The sequence below is a fragment of the Notothenia rossii genome (genome assembly GCF_949606895.1).
Source record: "Notothenia rossii genome assembly, chromosome: 7".
Classification (NCBI taxonomy): Eukaryota; Metazoa; Chordata; class Actinopteri; order Perciformes; family Nototheniidae; genus Notothenia; species Notothenia rossii.
This window is the reverse complement of record NC_136905.1, coordinates 45902621-45917479: the sequence shown is the minus strand read 5'-3', so window position 1 is coordinate 45917479 and position 14859 is coordinate 45902621. Positions and strand designations below refer to the sequence as shown.

The following is a 14859-nucleotide window of genomic DNA, read 5'->3' as shown; positions in this document are numbered from 1 at the left end:
CTCTTTGGGCCTTTAGTCTAAATGAATGTGCAAAGCTACTGGTGTTTTTCAATCCTCTACTTAATGTCTCTGAGGCTCAAATCTCCTATTACAGTATGAGTGAGGCAGAATGAAGGAATGGTAGTAATGGGTGGACGACCAAAGACGACCTCGGTTTTGTCAACCCTTCTTTGCAGCATCCAGGAACGCTGATTACATCTCCACTGCGGACAGACTCTTCATCTGTGTTATGTGCGCCCAAGCACATTCCTGCTGGAGGACAATAGACGGATAGTAGTTCCAGTGGCAGGGAGACTCGGAGTGTCTGCAGGAGAACAGGGGTTGGTGGCGTTTGGTGTGTATGATGAATGTTTGTGAGTGATTGTGTGCCTAACCAACTGCATGTGTTCTCTCTCTGGTAATCTGTGATGAAAACACACATTATCAAAGCATACATGTGAGTGTACGCCATCTGAATGACATGATCACCAGTCATTTACCAGGAAGTTAGTAGTCATGGTTTTGCTTATGATAGAATGTTATCCTACTGTCTTTTACAGGAAACATTGTTGCTAATGATTTTCTCTGGGACAGGATTAAGCAATGAACCAGACAGTAGACATGACTTCGTACCCATAATGGAATTACGTTTATTGATTGACTCGTTGAATATAACTTACAGTTTTGGCAGATCCACCTGATCTGTATGATTTAAACATCTGATTCTGACCCCCTGAGATTTAAGATGTTTCTTATTTCTAGGTTAAGCATGATTTCAGCAGAACTGATTTTAAGGAGCCGAAAGCCTCATAATGTGCTCGACAATACCTGCTGGCTCTAAGTGATTTAAGCAGATGGGATTTTGGCATCCCAGTAAAACCATTGCTAATATGGTAATATACAAACCATATCAAGCTTTGGCTTTCATCAATGCTGTGATTGAGCACTACAAGGGGAGTTATCTGTTCCTGTTGTCTGACTGTGGATGTTTGACCAAAGAAGAAGGGAACAGATTCAAGTTGACCAAGAATTAACCATTTTGCAAAGATGTATGATCCTCAGCTTAGTTATATCAATTTGTTTGAACAAACGCTTCCATGTTAACCTTCATGATGATGTACTTTTAAATCAAAAGCCATATCAGTAACTTGTAGTCAGGACTTATGGAGTCAGATTTGGGTCAATATTCTAGGGCGCAAAACAAGCTACTCACGAGCGGAAAATGTGCTTTTACACGCGCATGAAATGACCCTTGCGTGCAGATTAAACCCCTGCGAGCGGCTATGCACGACAGCCCTCTTGCTCGCTCGTGGGAGTGTCAGCCTCACTCGCTCGCGGAGTCTGTCTGCACGCGCGTGAAAAGTTTCTGACATTTTGGGGGGGAGCCACTGGACGTTGATTGACAGCTACCAGGAAACCTGGAGTTGCCAGGTTTGATAAATGCCTGAACTACCAAGAGCCGAGGAGTGACAGCAGCAAGATCAGTTGGACGAGATTGAATGGTAAAGATGTCCATAAAAAAACATTATATTCGTAAAGTGTATATATATATATATATATATATATTAATTAATTATATATATATATATTAATAAATTTTACATAAAACAATATATATTTGACTGGGCTGTATCTGTCGAAAACTGCTAGCCTGCTGTATGCACCTCTTACGAAATGAACTATAAATGAACTATAGTATTACTATAGTATACTGTAAGAGTTGTATAGTGTCCTATAGTAAGTTTGTAGTGTTCTGTAGTATTTTTCACCAGCTATCATATTACTATAGTTTTTTCTGTAGTGCCATTTTATTAGCTATAGTAGCCCTATAATATTTCAATTTTCAATTTAGATCTTGGTAGTATTCCTATATTATTTTAAATAGTATAACTATAGTATAATATATAGTGTTTCTGTAGTTGTTTTTTAAACACACTATAGAACACTCCTAGTAATATCATGATATTGTCATAATGAATGCATATTATTACTATAGCAGTGTTTCCCACAGATCTGAAATATACTTGGGGGGGAAGGTGCCAGGGGGGGGGCTGCGAGCGGAGCGCGGTGCGGGCGGACCGCGGGGCGGGCTTTGTGATGTGCAACACATGTGACAAACAACAAGTTTTAACAACATGTTTATTCATTAACTTTACATTACTGTATGGCAATATTCATTTTGTACAAAGATGGCACTGTTTGTCAGAGCACTTAATCCGTCTGGGTTTGTTGAAGAACAGCTCCAACGCCTGTGTGTACGGGAACGCCTCTGGTGCTGGTCCACTGACTGCTATCCGCATACATGCAGCCAGGTGCTCCCCTTTCAGTCGGTTTCTCATGTCAGTTTTCACCTGTAAAACAGACAGTTTGTTTTAAATGAACTATACAGAATGACATGCAACAGGGAATGACACTTACCCTGTTCATCGTAGAAAAATCCCTCTCGCAGTTTACACTGGAGACAGGGATGACCAACCCCACTGAAGAGAGAAGGCTGAGGTTTGGGTATATTTCTGCCCATTCGTCCTTCTCACTGGCCAGGAGCTGCATGATCTCAGCTTGTGTCTTGTCCTTCAGAGATTAGCCAAGGCAGGGCAAATGAGTATAAAGTATAATTGAAACATTTACAGATGTCAAAACAAGCAATTCTAACCGTCAAGTTCATATTAATTTAAGTATTTACCAACCTTAAATGTTCCTTCAAGAACATGCTGCTTGTAGGAGGTCCACTCTTGGATAACTGTGGCATCCTGCCCTGGGATGAATTTGTTGGCAAGGGTCTGCAACATTGAAATGTTGGTTACATCATTTGAGGTAACTGCCTTTGGACCCAGGACACTGAAGGCCCCCAGCACTTCAATATGCTGGAACCTGCTCTCAATGTTGCTCTCCAGGCTGCAGATGTAAGGTTTGAGGACCTGGAATGATATTATACATTTTTCAGTTCAAGGAAAATAAATATTGGAATGTAAAAGTAAGAAGGGATGTATTTACATCTCTGACAAATCTGGCCCACATATCTTCCCGGGGGCGCTCCAGAATTCCATGTCCCCTCCTGATCCTCTCCTCCTCTCCGGCAATGCTAAACGCCCCAAGTCCACCTGGGTTGTCCAAGTCTTGGTGTAGGCGAGCAAGGAACGTTCCGGGGAGTGGGGTCTCGCCTGCCTCCAGAATTCTCCTCAGAGTAACAAGTATGACTGGCACCTAAATGTGGAAAAAGACAACAATATAATAGGATGGATAATGCAAATAACTGGGAGCATCAAATGCATTTTTTTGTAATCTACCTGCTCCTTTATGTGGAGAAAGTTCACATCAGCTCTCTGAAACACCTTGGACAGCATTGCAATGTGGGGCAGCACATCTGCCTGAAGGTAGAGGGCAGCCACAAAGCGGTATGTGGCACAGAAGGTGTATAGACCTTTGGCCACTGGGCACTTCCTTGTGCTCGCTTCTTCCGCCAGAGCAGCCAGCACAGCTGGAAGGTTCCTCTGGAGGTTTTGAACGGCTAGGTGCTGCGATAGCCACCTTGTATCTTTCACCTCCTAACAACAAGTAGAAACACTGGTAAGTAAAATATATGTAAATAATATGACACCACAATAGTATTATGAAAATAGGTGAAAACACACCTTGACTTTCAAGTCGTTCAGACCAAGAGTGGTAGCGGCAGCACTCAGTGTGGCTGACCTATTTGCACTATTTCGGAAGAATAGGTGCAGTTCCTGCAGGTGGTTCCTGAAGTTTGCCATATACCTGACAGCATTTGAGGCATCTTTGCATGCCAGTGCTAGTCTGTGAGCAGCACACGCTACAGAAACCAGCTTTGGAAAACTGTCTGTGAGCTGCTTTGCCACTCCATTCAGACGGCCTAAGTTTAAGAATTACATGCAGTGTTGAGGGCGTCATTTTGTTTCCTTTAATAACAGCTGACAATACACATTTCACACAATCCATTAGATTTAACAATAAACTCCATACCCGTCATCACTGCTGCACCGTCTGTCCCGAGTCCGTAGAGCCTGTCTACCGGGAGATCCTTCTTCTGTAGTACACTCTTGATGGCAGCAACAACGCTGTCAGCTTTCCCATCTTGCAGAGTTACCAGGTCAAGGAAGTGGTTGAAAACATAACCCTCTTTATCCAGGTGTCTAAAATAAAAATGTATAGATTTTCACACATATTAATAAATATTAAGTTTAACTAGGCCTTTATTTAAATGCACATCATTCCTTTAAAAAATACCCCACCTAACATGTAAATCCAGCTGGCGGTTTACAGATACATCTGTGGTTTCATCAACCTCTAGGCTGATTGCTTGAGATGACCTTATCTCTTCCAAAATAGGCGACTCTACTATCTCTGCAAGGATCTCCAGCATTTCATCCACTATTCTGTGTGATTGATAATTGTTTCTTTGATCCACCTGAGAAAAAGAGATCATTTAACATTTAGCTGGTTAAAGTTCTTAGTTTCACAAGCATCATTTTGTACTAGGTTTACCTTCAGCTTTTCAAAGTAATCACAACCCAAAAGCTGAGCTAAACTTAAGAGCTTAGGGTAGTTGGTGTGGTGAGCAATCTCGTTCTTTACTAGCCAGTAAAGACATTTGAATCCACCAATGACGGCCTCATGCTCCATAATAACTGTGGGCTCAAAAGCCTGCATCACTGAGTAGCCTAGACCAAGGGCAAAGACATAATTCATTATATGAGCCAAACATGGTTGATAGGTTGCAGAAATTAGCTTTACATAAAAAAATGATATACCTGATGCAAGTGAGACCTGATGCTTTACACTATATTGATGAGGCTCTGAGGAGATGTGGCGCTCGATATAATCCTTGCGGAAAACAAGAATCCCAACTTCTATGAAAGCCCGTTTTAAGGGGCCTTTCTTTATTGGAGGCTTGTGTAGCCTGCAGATTCGGCAAAACATTCCTTTTTAAAAAGAAAAACGTGTTAATTCTTACAAAAAATAAGTTTTATTGCAAATATGAACTTGCAAATGCCATTCATACCATGCTGGGTGAGGTAGAGCCAATTCTTGAACTGTGGCATTTTGAGCCAATCAGGGTTCCATCCTGAGTGGCGATGCTTGGAATCTGAAAATAATGCATTGGTATTACTGCATTTAAATGGTAGAGTTCTCCTTGCTATTATACTATGTCTGTGTCTGTGTCTGTGATGCTTGGAACTGTGCTGCTTGTTCACCTGCACCTGCTTGTACCACACTGGGACCTGCTGCTGCTTGTATCACACTGGGACCTGCACCTGCTTCTACACTGGGACCTGCTGCTGCTTCTACCACACTGGGACCTGCTGCCTCTCCCTCAGTACTCTGACTAGTTGTGCCAGCATCTTCACTGACCACCGGCTAGAATTGAAAACAAGCTTGAATCTAGTTTGGTCTCTGCATTGCAACTCACTGTTGACTGCAATTGTATAATTTCAGGTCAAATGAACCGACATATATCATTATTGAGACTTATGCATTTATTATTGCCATTGCAAGCAAAATGCTAACATTGGCTAAGTTACCTGTGGTCTCTCCTCCTCTCCTCGTCTCTCCTCCTCATCCTCACGCCGTATTCTCTTAAAATATTTTTGAATACTCATATCTGAGGAGTAATGCAGGGGAAATTAACAGTCTAACCTTAGCTAAAGTTAATCTGTGTCCTTCTAACTGGCATAGCCCGAAGAGAAAACGAATTATAATCTTTTTTATATTTAATTTAGCACACGTAACTTGCACGCAGCAAAGTTAGCCTAATTACGTTAAATACACTCTTAGTTGCCACTAACTTCAAATAATTCGAATCTCCTACCAAAGTCAGAAAACAACAACACAATAAGGAGAAAATAGTTACTTTACCTTAGTGTCCGCGTCTTCTAAATTAACGTCGTCTTCTCCGTTTCTCGTTTCCCTCCACGCGATGGCAGCACGAACACGAGGTGTCGAGCGAGGGATCATACACTAGTTAATCGATCGCAGAGCGAACAGGGGGGGATTATTGTCCCCTAGTTAATCAACCGCAGAGCGAACAGGCACAGGAGACTTAGAGCGAGGGCTCATTGTCCATTAGTTAATCACTCGCAGATGGCGTCGCTCGCGGACGGATAAAAAAAATAAAAAAAGGTCCGAAATATACTTGGGCGGGCCTTAATATACCTGGGCGGCCCGCCCAAGTATTAACATTGTGTGGGAAACACTGTATAGTGTTTGTAAAAGTATTACTATGGTGTTTTTTTTGGTGTTTCCATATTAAGACTATATTATTTTAAATAGTACTACTATAGTATAATATATAGTGTTTCTGTAGTTGTTTTTTGAACACACTATAGAACACTCCTATAGTAATAGTATGATATTGTCATAATGAATGCATATTATTACTATAGTGTTTGTAAAAGTATTACACTCCTAGAATTAATGTTTCATTTTTTTTATATCAAATTAATTGATATATATATATATATGTATTAGCTGATCTTCCTGCTGTCACTCCTCGGCTATTGGTAGTTCAGGCATTTATCAAACCTGGCAACTCCGGGCTTCCTGGCAGCTGTCAATCAAAGTCCATTGGCTCCGCCCCAAAGGGTCAGAAACTTTTCACGCGTGCGCAGATAGACTCCGCAAGCGAGTGAGGCTGACACTCCCGTGAGCGAGCAAGAGGGCTGTCTCTCTCGCGAGCGAGCGCATAGCCGCTCGTGGGGGTTTAATCTGCGCGCAAGATTCATTTAATGCGCGTGTAAAAGCACATTTTCCGCTCGTGAGTAGCTTGTTTTGAACGCTAGTATATTGACCCAAATCTGACTCCATATGACATTTCTAAAGAATTTGCCTGAACAACGATAATTAGAAAATGCATTTCCTGCTGAAAATGCGTGTGAATGCTGTAAACTGTGTAAACATTTGTTGCTGAATCTAGCTGAATATGTTATTAGTTGAATGGTCTCTTTAGCTGCTTTTAGCTAAAAAAAAAAAGTAAGTAAGTGTGTTGCTGAACTTAGCGGAGAAATGCATAAAAGTCAAATTATTTGAATCAAATTGTTACAGCTCAAATGCATTGCAATGACTTTGTTGAAAACTTGAAAGTGAAATGTTAAACTGGAAGAGTAGGGAAAATAGTGAAGAAGCTTAATACTTAAGAGAAAAGGTTTAAAAAAGGTATAAACAACAACATGTATAGGAGTTAGATATTAAATGTAAGTAGTAGCGAATGAATGTGTTTTAAGAAGAGAAAAGAAAGTAAAAACGCTTTGAAAAGCAGCAGAATATTTTAACTGCAAACTTTTGAACTAACTTGATGGCGAGTGATCTGTCGCCATGGCAACAGCATTTGATAAAACCCCATAATACGCTTAGATGCGTTGATGGCTGCATCATTACCAAACCTGTGAAATTTTGGGCCGTTTGGAGCATTTTCACTGAAGTTATTAGAAAACCGTGTTTCATGGTGAGCATTGTGTTGCCGTGGCAACGGCATTTGAAGAAATCTCAAAACTGTCAAGTAGATGTCTTCACGGCTGGACTGTTAGCACACATGTGAAGTTTGAGCACTTTTTGACCGTGTTTTATGGCGAGGGATGCGTTGCCATGGCCACAGCTTTTGAGGAAAACTCACTATTGGCACATAGACATGTTGAGGGCTGGACCATTAACCATTATCTGAAGTCTGGTGCTGTTTTGACCCTTTTCATAGGCGTTAAGACAACATCGTGGTTTTTGGCGAGGGATGCGTTTCCATGGAAACGGCTTAGGGTGAGATGTCAGATTTGACGTAGAGCTGTTGAGGCATGGAGAGGTGATATACAGGTGAAGATTGGGGAACGATCGGACCGTGTCCATTGGAGTTACAGCGACATTGTGTTTTATGGCAAGGCCTGCGTTGCCATGGTAACACCACATTATGTAACATCAGATTTGACGTAGGGGTTCAGGGCCACAGTGTTAACCATCATGTGATGTTTGGTGGCGTTCTGAGCATGTCAGTTGGAGTTATATGACATCATCACACTAGGGCTGAACGATTAATCGATTATAAATCGAAATCGCGATTTGAAATGATGTAATTATCAAATCATAATTATTATTTTTTTCAAAAGTAGGTGCAATAATATAAAGTTAAGTTAAAGTTAAAACATAACCCTCTCCTGATGAAACACAGAAAATAACTATTTCATTATGCATATGGGATTACTGCATATGCATATGGGATTACTGTATTGAGTACAACAAATGTTAACTATGCTTTAATTGGACCTGATTCTTATTAATCCATATTTTTCTAAAAAGCCAATCAACTGGTGAATTCCTCAGTCAGTTGAAACCTGTGTTAGTGCAGCCTTAAACTTGTGCATGAAAGCACAGCATGAGGCTGACCGGGTTAAGTCAAATAGATCACAAAGAAGATAAACAGCTTCTTATTTTTCATTCTTGTTATCCTACGTGACACTGCTGGTGTTTGTTTTTTTCTTCCACTGCCTGACTCAAAGCAGTGATGAATTAAAGCAGGCACTGTTTCAAGTTTGAGGAGAGACATTATTATGACTTCCCCTTAAAGGTCAAGTTGAGCCAGAGGGGGAGGAACGGAGGGGTTAAAGGACAGAGAAGTGCCACAACATGTTCACCATAATTAACACAAATAGAGTTCTTCACAAATTCTTAAAGTCAGGGGCTGATACCAAGAAGTTACTGAACATTTGAAGTTGACAGCTAATGTAAAAGTTTTAATTTCATCCAGTGCCAAGTCACTCAAACATAGAATAGGAGCAGAATGTCAGAAAAAAAAGCCTTCCTCAAACCACTATGATCTTAAGTAGTCCTGATTGTAATGTTTGTGGTGGTTTAGGAAATCATCTTGTGCTTCTGCACCCTTAAGCCTAACCTTACCCTCTGCCCCCCCACCCTGCCTGTCTACAGCCACGTTCCCTGTGAGAAAGTCCAGTGAGCAGGAGATCAGCTGGCCTTTCCACTCAGCCAACAGGAAGAAGTGATGATCTTGAAGAAAGTCAATTCAGGCTTTGATTAAGAATGTTATTGTAAAGAAATATGCCTTGAAACGGTGAGGAGAGACTGGAGCAGAGAAACATCGAGGGTCCTGACCAGGGTCCCCCATGCTCTCTGACCTCAGGAGTCATTTGTTTTTCTGGCTAAATGTTTGGCACATTGAGGCGACGAGCCAAAGTGTAGGACTTCAAAAAGTGTTTCACTAGTTGCAACTCCTCTGGGGTTGTATAGCCCCCCACCGCCCCCACCCCTGTCTTCCATGACTTTCTCTCTCACGTACATCCTTGTCTTCTTCATGTTCTCTCTCCTCCCTCCCGGACTGTTGCGAGTTTGAAGCAGTGTTGGCTGACACAGAGTTCAGTCGGTAGGAGGTCAGCCTCGGGAGGGGACAACTCTTCAGATCTCTCTGCGTATTTATGATTCTGCTCCCGTATTGTGACCATGATGTCATGACAACACTCACCTTGTTTGACCAATTAGTTCCCTCGTCATGTATGACCTCACTGTGGCTGTATGCACGGATGGACATCTGAACAGCCCATAACCTATTGTAGTGTGTGTGTGTGTGTGTGTGTGTGTGTGTGTGTGTGTGTGTGTGTGTGTGTGTGTGTGTCTGTCTGTCTGTCTGTCTGTCTGTCTGTCTGTCTGTCTGTCTGTCTGTCTGTCTGTCTGTCTGTCTGTCTGTCTGTCTGTCTGTCTGTCTGTCTGTCTGTCTGTCTGTCTGTCTGTCTGTCTGTCTGTCTGTCTGTCTGTCTGTCTGTCTGTCTGTCTGTCTGTCTGTCTGTCTGTCTGTCTGTCTGTCTGTCTGTCTGTCTGTCTGTCTGTCTGTCTGTCTGTCTGTCCGTCCGTCCGTCCGTCCGTCCGTCCGTCCGTCCGTCCGTCCGTCCGTCCGTCCGTCCGTCCGTCCGTCCGTCCGTCCGTCCGTCCGTCCGTCCGTCTGTCTGTCTGTCTGTCCGTCCGTGAGTGAGTGAGACGCCATAGTGAGGTTCTGTCCCCTACTGCTGCTTTTACTCACAGAGAGCTGCTAACCAAAGTCTCCATTACCAAGACATAATAATAATGACATGTTGAGTCCTTTCATTTTCTGAAGGAGAGAATGTTCACAACCCTGCTTTATGCATACAACCCTGCTTTATGCATATTCAGAAGTCCGAGTGTGGTCATCTCTTAACACAGCTGATGAAGAGAGCCTCACAAACAGGTGCTAGCTGATCTTCAATAGAGCGCCTTTCCCTAAGGCCAAACACTGTACTGTGCGCACGGAGAAATGTGAACTGAGGCAAGGACAGAAGGGGAGAGTTAATATTAAGAGACATGTTACATTGTGTCCATCGTGTGTGTTTGTTGATTTAGAAGCTGGGGGAATTTTTTTTAATTACATGTTACTTGTTAGACGCTTTTATACAAAGCGACTTACATACTCAATACTGTGGACAATCACCACAGGAGCAATTTGGGGTGAAGCGTCTTGCCCAGGGACACAACGACATGCTGACTGCAGTGGGGTTAGAACCTCTGACCCCCTGATCCGAACACCAACGCACAACTCACTGCGCCACACGCCTCACACACGGAATGTATCAAAGGCTTCAGAAATGTGCACCTCATCGAACTTTAAATAGGTTAGTGTTGTGCAATGATATATCATCTAAACCCCTGTTGTGATCAAGATGTAGCTATCTTAGAAATCATATTAAATATTGTAGCCCTGCTTCCATTTTTGTTGCACATAATACAAGGAATTATGTGGAAAATGGTCGGAATATTGTCAGCATTGTAAAGTAGTTTGGTTCTGAAATGACTGAGTGTGTGTTTACCCCCAGACACACACATGGATGTGTTCAACAGTGAACAAGGTCTATGAAGCTGAAAGGGTTGAGATCCAAACGATGTGCTTCTTATTTATATGTGTAGAGACCAGAACCCTCCACATCAAACTTCACAAGTATACACACACACACACACACACACACACACACACACACACACACACACACACACACACACACACACACACACACACACACACACACACAGACACACACACACACACACACACACACACACACACACACACACACACACACACACACACATACACACACACACACATATACAGCCATAACGAGCTTCCACATCGGCTGCTTCCCACCAGCCAGTTTATTGTGTGCGACCTCTTGTTTCTACTTCCACAGCAGCAGGTCTGCTCAGCACCAGTAAACAGGAACTTCGTTGTCTCCCTACTTTGGCCTACAAAATAGTTTAAACAAAGAAAGCTGTTATTTACTTGCCTTTGCATGGATATAAATAAAGGACAAGAAGACTAACCTCTGATGTGTCTTCTGTGTGTGTTTGTATGTGTGGGTCCTGCAGCTGCTGCACATCTGCATCGAGGGCTGGGGGAACTGGCGCTGGTCAGAGGCCTTCCGTGTGGACAACGTAGGGACTCTGCTGAGGACCATCCAGTACAAAGGACGCACAGCTTCACTCATCATCAAGGTGACGCAGCTCAACGGGGTCCAGAAACAGGTACAGACTGTCTTTTTTTTGTTTTTCTTATGTTTTCATTGCTAACAAAGCATAGAAAACCTCTTGAACATCTAAATCAGGGGTGGGGAACCTTTTTTCTCTCAAGGGCCATTTCAATTTTTTCAACATCCTCCGAGGGCCGTACAAATTATTGACCTCTGACCTCTCTGCTTAAAAATACTAAAATCACAGCCCATTCATTTGGCCTTTCTTTCATGCTGTGCAAAGAAACAGCAACCTCTGAATCCAGATATCTCACCATGACTCGTGCATGCATGCACGTGCACGGTTGTGGCATGACCACCAAAACAGAAAGATATGGACACAAGATGTGTGCAAATGTATTTAGTATCCTATCCATGTGAACATGATTTAAGTGGGGGGGGGGACCGAACCTCCTCTAGGAGGGGGTCCATCCTCCCCCGGGAAGATTTTTTTTTTTAAATGTTGAAGTTAAAAGCATCAATCTGGTGCACTTTGAGAGCAACATGAAGAGATCTATGGATACATCTCTCAACACCCATATGAAACAGAACTGTAAGCAGATTTCTTTTTCTTTATGGATATTTTACAAATCACTCCCCTTTCAAACTGTTTTCTTGTTTATTAATAACAACTTTTTTTACTGTCATATAGTATTTTATACCTCTTTACTTTATTCTCTTATTTTGTTATAACTATAATGACCATATAAAGGTGTGCCTTTACCTCACTGGTTGGAGAAAAAGCTTCTTATATTCATTAGCATAGCTAGCTAACCAGATGCTAATAACAAGAAAGTTATTGACTGTATGATCAGTATGACAGATGAACAGATCGCCTCTGGGCTTTCAACTAAAGACACAGCCTCCGAGCCACGCAAAAACTGCGGCATGTGTACGGCTCCTTATGGGTAGGCCTACTGCAATTTGTGAAGTGTTGGAGCCGTGTTCTGGTGCTCTCCGTCAGAACTGCACCCCTGTCAGACGAGACATATACCACGTGATGACACGTTAGGCTCGTGTTGTGTTCAAGGACCCTGACCTTGGCCAGGAAAAACAGGCACTTGCTTGTTTGTTTGTTTTTGCGGTCTAGATTTCTTTAATTTTTTTCTTTTTTGCGTGTGTTTATAAATTACTTCGAGGGCCGTACCAAATGGTCTCGCGGGCCGTATACGGCCCGGAGGCCGGAGGTTCCCCACCCCTGATCTAAATGTTTGCACATCACTCTCCCCTTTTACATTCTTTGCCTCCTCTGTCATACAGGCTCTTTTTCTTTGGCCTTATTTCCATAGCTTCTCCAGTTATTTCACTGCCTGCCATTGGCTACCTGGGAATAGCTGCTGATAGCTACAGGATCAAACAAAGTATTATTCTCTCACTGTTCAGGTCATAAAGACTACTTTTTACAGCACATTTTCTTTGTGCTGTAAAATGTAGTCTTCATTTGATGAGAGATCGTGCCCATTGGAAATGCTAAACCCTCATGGCTTCATTTCTCTAAAGTCACTAATACATATAAACATATTCTTCATTATGAAAAGTTCAAGCAAATGGATTGTCTATTGCAACTTAACAATAAACACTATACAAATATTACAATTACTTAAGTCAATTTTTATAACTGCCACATGTCTCCAATGCTACTTTTTGCTAGATAGAGTTTGCTCAGTTGTTGTATTATTTTCATGTTTGGTATTTCCTTGTAAAAAATACATTGTGCAATTAAATTATATATATAAGCTGTAAGGTTAACCAAAATAGTTATTGAACTTTGTAGTCAGTTTCTACAATAAAGAAGAGACCATGGTTAGCATAACCCTAATGTTGGAAAAACAGTAATAAACAAGGCCAAGTTGTTTTTTTAAATCAAGAAAATAGATGGATGGTTCATATTATGTTCTCGCTAACCTGTGAAACCATTTGTAAGTGGTTCAGAAGTACTACATGCCTGGCCGTTTCCCAGCGCTCATTTTTGAATGAGCAGTTTTTTTCATTTGTATGTTATTATCTTAATAGTTGCGTGGATAACAGCAGACTTTTTTTCAATTTTCATAATCTGTTTTATTACACTTAAACAAAAGCATATGAGCTTAAAGCCATCCAACAACACATTGTGCCCCATCGATTCCCAGAGAAGTTCTGAGGAAATCAAACCGTGAATCATGGTTGTTTTTTTCCACGAATACAAGGCAGACTCGTGTATTCCTGATAATGCAGAGATGCCGTAAGATTTTAGCGGTGACACTTTGTTTTATAAACAGTGTCAAGTGTCGCACATGTCTCTCTCCCGTCCTCCAGACAAAACAGACACAGCTCTTGCATTCCTTCGTCCGTTTCTCCCAGCCAGACTGTGTTTACTTCTTGTTCCCATTGCATCCAGTGCAAGGGAATGAGTGTTGGTCACATCCAATCACAACACAAAGCTGAGAGTGGGACAGAGGCTGCCACTACAGAAGAAATGGTCTCCCGCCTGCGAAAGCATACCTCATCTTTTTGTGTTGTTGTTATCACTCAGATCTGTGCAGACCCTTACTGTTTAGCAACCCCCTGGTCTTTTATTTTGAAGGCCCCCTTATATTTTATATTGGCACCTTAAAACAACCCAAAGATCACCCTTGTATATATCTCAAATACACATCTGCAAACACACATGTATTCTATACATATTATACACACTGGGCACACGGATGCCCGTGGGGAGAACACATGTGAAGACAGGTGCACCTACTGTCATTACCAAGTCATCTGTTGATTCTTTCTATTTAAAGGGTTGAATCATTTATCTATAAAAAAGAAAATATTGAACAAAGCTTTACATTTCTTGATTTATTCAAACTGTACACAGTTTTCAATCATTTTCATAAAAGTGACAAGCAAAACTTCTTCACATCTTCCTAATTTCTCAGATGTTTCTGTCAATGATGGCAGCCAGGAAAATAAATAATGTTATGGCTAACCCTAACCCTAGCCTGCTGACATGAGTTTGTTTGATTTGAGGGACTCTCCCCTGTGACCTTCCTCTACAGGTGATCATCTGTGGGCGGCAGGTGATGCTCAGCTACCTGACTCAGCACATTGAGCTGCGGGTGGTGCAGCACTACGTCGGGCCTGACACTCAGACCGTGGTGAGGGAACACTGTGACTGTCTGGAGGCAGGGGCCAAGCTGCCATCATATGTGCTGGAGGACGCTGAGATGACGGAGCTCTGTGTGAGGGCCAGAGGAGATGAAGACTGGTCCCAGGATGTCCAGCTTGAGAGGAGGGAGAGGGGCCCCAGCAGCTCTGTGGTGCAGGTGTGGTAACACAAACACACTCTTTAAAGGTCCCATGTCATGGCCATTTCTATTGATCATAATTC

At 42.2% G+C, this 14859-nt stretch overlaps 2 protein-coding genes across 5 annotated transcripts in view; one reads left to right on the top strand and one right to left on the bottom strand.

Moving 5' to 3' along the window:
* vps13b (vacuolar protein sorting 13 homolog B) overlaps window positions 1-14859 on the top strand; it is a 460668-nt gene that overhangs the window by 397722 nt on the left and 48087 nt on the right. The window contains 2 exon segments of the mRNA XM_079694034.1: window positions 11365-11520; window positions 14528-14794. Coding sequence (XP_079550160.1) covers window positions 11365-11520; window positions 14528-14794 — 423 coding nt within the window.
* Window positions 2030-6138, bottom strand: LOC307013784 (zinc finger protein 862-like). 4 transcript variants are annotated; one of them, XM_079641331.1, is made up of 13 exons: window positions 5854-6137; window positions 5193-5355; window positions 5000-5083; window positions 4749-4919; window positions 4483-4658; window positions 4230-4405; window positions 3961-4130; window positions 3612-3850; window positions 3267-3524; window positions 2974-3183; window positions 2667-2897; window positions 2398-2550; window positions 2030-2330 (listed from the first exon to the last, which is right to left on the bottom strand). In XM_079641331.1, exons 1-13 carry the CDS (start codon window positions 5950-5952, stop codon window positions 2154-2156), a joined length of 2307 nt encoding a protein of 768 aa, XP_079497457.1. In that variant the 5' UTR covers window positions 5953-6137; the 3' UTR covers window positions 2030-2153. The 4 variants fall into 4 exon arrangements, with proteins under 4 accessions (XP_079497457.1, XP_079497456.1, XP_079497459.1 ...); XM_079641330.1 differs by adding an exon at window positions 5520-5599 and having other exon boundaries at window positions 4483-4919; window positions 5854-5924; XM_079641333.1 differs by having other exon boundaries at window positions 4483-4919; window positions 5854-6138.

Coding starts and splice junctions, on each gene's coding strand:
- LOC307013784 (XM_079641333.1), bottom strand. CDS start 5,952: ATGATCCCTCGCTCGACACCTCGTGTTCGTGCTGCCATCGCGTGGAGG. Junction 3,525..3,611: donor TGAACGACTTGAAAGTCAAG/GTGTGTTTTCAC, acceptor ACTTGTTGTTAG/GAGGTGAAAGATACAAGGTG. Junction 2,551..2,666: donor TTCTTGAAGGAACATTTAAG/GTTGGTAAATAC, acceptor TAATCTCTGAAG/GACAAGACACAAGCTGAGAT.